Source organism: Orycteropus afer, unplaced genomic scaffold (assembly GCF_000298275.1).
Source record: "Orycteropus afer afer isolate SDZICR_OR568_19922 unplaced genomic scaffold, OryAfe1.0 scaffold00442, whole genome shotgun sequence".
Lineage (NCBI taxonomy): Eukaryota > Metazoa > Chordata > Mammalia > Tubulidentata > Orycteropodidae > Orycteropus > Orycteropus afer.
Genome location: NW_006922029.1, coordinates 47684 through 50373, shown reverse-complemented (window position 1 = coordinate 50373; position 2690 = coordinate 47684). Strand labels below are relative to the sequence as shown.

At 40.1% G+C, this 2690-nt stretch overlaps 1 protein-coding gene across 1 annotated transcript in view; it reads left to right on the top strand.

Moving 5' to 3' along the window:
- Positions 1-2690, top strand: part of DNAH5 (dynein axonemal heavy chain 5) — a 148469-nt gene that overhangs the window by 105756 nt on the left and 40023 nt on the right. The window contains exons 25-26 of the mRNA XM_007954200.1: positions 1464-1526; positions 2055-2293. Of these exons, the coding sequence (XP_007952391.1) occupies positions 1464-1526; positions 2055-2293 (302 nt within the window). The remainder of the gene's footprint in view (positions 1-1463; positions 1527-2054; positions 2294-2690) is intronic.

The window sequence follows — 2690 nt, the reverse complement described above, 5'->3', positions numbered from 1 at the left end:
ATCTGTGAGTTCTGTGTGGCCACTGCAGGGAATTATCAAACCCACCAGAGAAGTGGTAGGTGCTGCAGGAGGTTGGTGTCAAGGATGGTGAAAGGGCTGGAGGGTGGCAGCATGTCTGGCCTTCTAAGAACAGACCTTGGGCTGCTGATAGTGATTTTGTTTTCCTCTTGTGGAGTTAGAGGAGGCTAGAAAATACCACCTTCTTGCCCCTTTTTTCAGATTGCTAACCAGAAGGTTGGCAATTTAAATCCACCAGCCATTTCATGGAAGGGAGATGGGGCAAATCTACTTCCGTAAAAATTTACTGCCTCAGAAACCCAATGGGGGTCGCTATGAGTCAGTGGCACCAGGCACTGTCCTTGGTGGTGAAGACACAGCAGAGGAAAAGACAGTTCAGGTCCTGTCTCCGTGGAGTCCAGGTTTTTGTTGTATGTGTGTATTTTACTGCAGAGTCTTTTAATGGGAATATGCTGTGTACTGAAATCTATTAAGATATGCTACAGATGGGAACTATGTAGAGCCTAGGGTAAAATTTGTGCTTTTTAACTCCAAAACCAAACCCACTGGCATTGAGTTGATTCTGACTCATAGCAACCCCCATTAGGTTTCCAAGGCTGTAAATCTTTATGAAAATAGATAGCCTAATCTTCCTCCCATAGAGAAGCTGGGGGTTTGAACCACTGACCTTCCAGTTAACATCCGAATGCCTTACCCACTATGCCACCAGAGCTCCTGCCTATTAACAAGCAGATCATAAAACTACAAAGCGTATGTTGCTGAGTCCATTCTAATTCATACAAACCCCATGTGACATAGTAAAACTGCCCCATAAGGTTTCTTGGCTCTCATCTGTAAGGAAGCAGATCACCAGGGCTCTCTCCCGAGGAGCTTCTGGGGGGTTCGAACCATGGACCTTTTGGTTAACAGCCAAGTGATTAATGGTTGTCTATAAAGCTTGTGGAGTTAGGAAATTGGATCCATGGACTTCCTGGATAAAGAAGCACAGAAATCTGCATACTTAAGATGTTCCAAAACAGGAAAACCTAATTTGGATGGTAAGATTATAAGTCACTTTACAAGTAGGAATTTGAATGGTGAGATCCATATGTTACAACATTAGTGTTTTAGTTCAAAACCAAGCATTGCATATGCTTCTTATAGAACAGCTATTGACTCTTCTTTCATCTGTCACCTGGAAATGAGTAATATATCTTTGTAATTTTCAAAGTTTTTTGACTGATGGAAATTATGCCATTCACTTAGCTTTTATAGACTGGAAATATGTTTCCAGATGAGTCACTTTCTGAGGCTTTATTTTTCACAAATAAAAATCTAATTTTCCTAACATGTATGTGACATGCATGGAAACTTTGATATTTAGATGCTTTGAACTCATGCAATTTATATGCCAATAGTTCTTGTATTTTACCTTTAGTTTACTTTTTTTTTTTTTTTTCCCCCAGAATGGTCCTATGGCTGTTGGCTTGAAACCACAGGAAGCCAGTGATAGGCTTATCATGTTCCAGGTAAACTTTTGAGTTTCAGCAACCTTCTAAGCAACCAAAATCTTAATGTATTTTAAACACATATTTAAAAATATATGCTTACTGTGGAAGATGGCACAATACTTACATTTTAAAAATATGGTCTCCTGTTATTACAATTAGTGGGGTGTCTATGTAAGTAGTTACCAAACCAGAAAACAAACCCACCACGATTGAGTTGATTCCAACTCATAGAAACCCTGCAGGACAGAGTAGAACTTCCCTATAGGGTTTCTAAGGCTGTAAATTGTTATGGAGCAGGCTGCCTCATCCTTCTCCTGCAGAGTGGAGTAGCTGGTGGGTTTGCACTGCTGACCTTTTGGTTAGCAGCCAAGTGCTTTAACCCCTGCACCATCAGATCTTCTTGTAAGTAGTTACAGCCAGATAATATCCACCTTTCTATGTTCCCAGTGGTCATGGAGGTTTGCTTGTCTGCCATTTTCTCTTTTCATTTGCATGTTCACTCATGTGTAAATCATTTTGATGAATTTTCGCTTGTGTCTTTATTAGAATCAATTTGATAACATCTATCGGAAGTACATCACCTATACTGGGGGAGAGGAGCTTTTTGGTTTGCCAGTCACGCAGTATCCTCAGCTTCTTGAAATAAGGAAGCAACTAAATCTTCTACAGAAAATATACACTCTGTACAACAGTGTGATAGAGACTGTAAACAGTTATCAGGACATCCTTTGGTCAGAAGTGAACATTGAAAAAATCAACAATGAGCTCTTAGAATTCCAGAACAGGTGAGAAATGAGATGTTTGGCATGCCCAGGGCAAGTGAACGTACAGTGCTTTCTTCTTTGATTGGCTGTCAAATTTTCTTTTTGCCCCAGATGTTTCAGCAGACTGTCTTGGTGTGTTGTTATGGTCCACGGTTATCACCCTTGTCAAGTGGTACTTATTAATTTCCCCTGTGCAGGCTGGGAGCCCAGCATATCTCTAAGTTGAGATGACTCTTGTCAGGAGGGAGTCATTCTCTAGTTAGCGTATTCATCAAACATCTGATTTCCTGTGATAAATTCAAGAGCCCCTAATTTTTCTACATCATTTTTTCTTCAACTTTTTTTTTTTTAATTGTACTGAGGATATATTTTGATACCCTATATATACATATAGGAGCTCTGGTAGCATAGTGCCTAA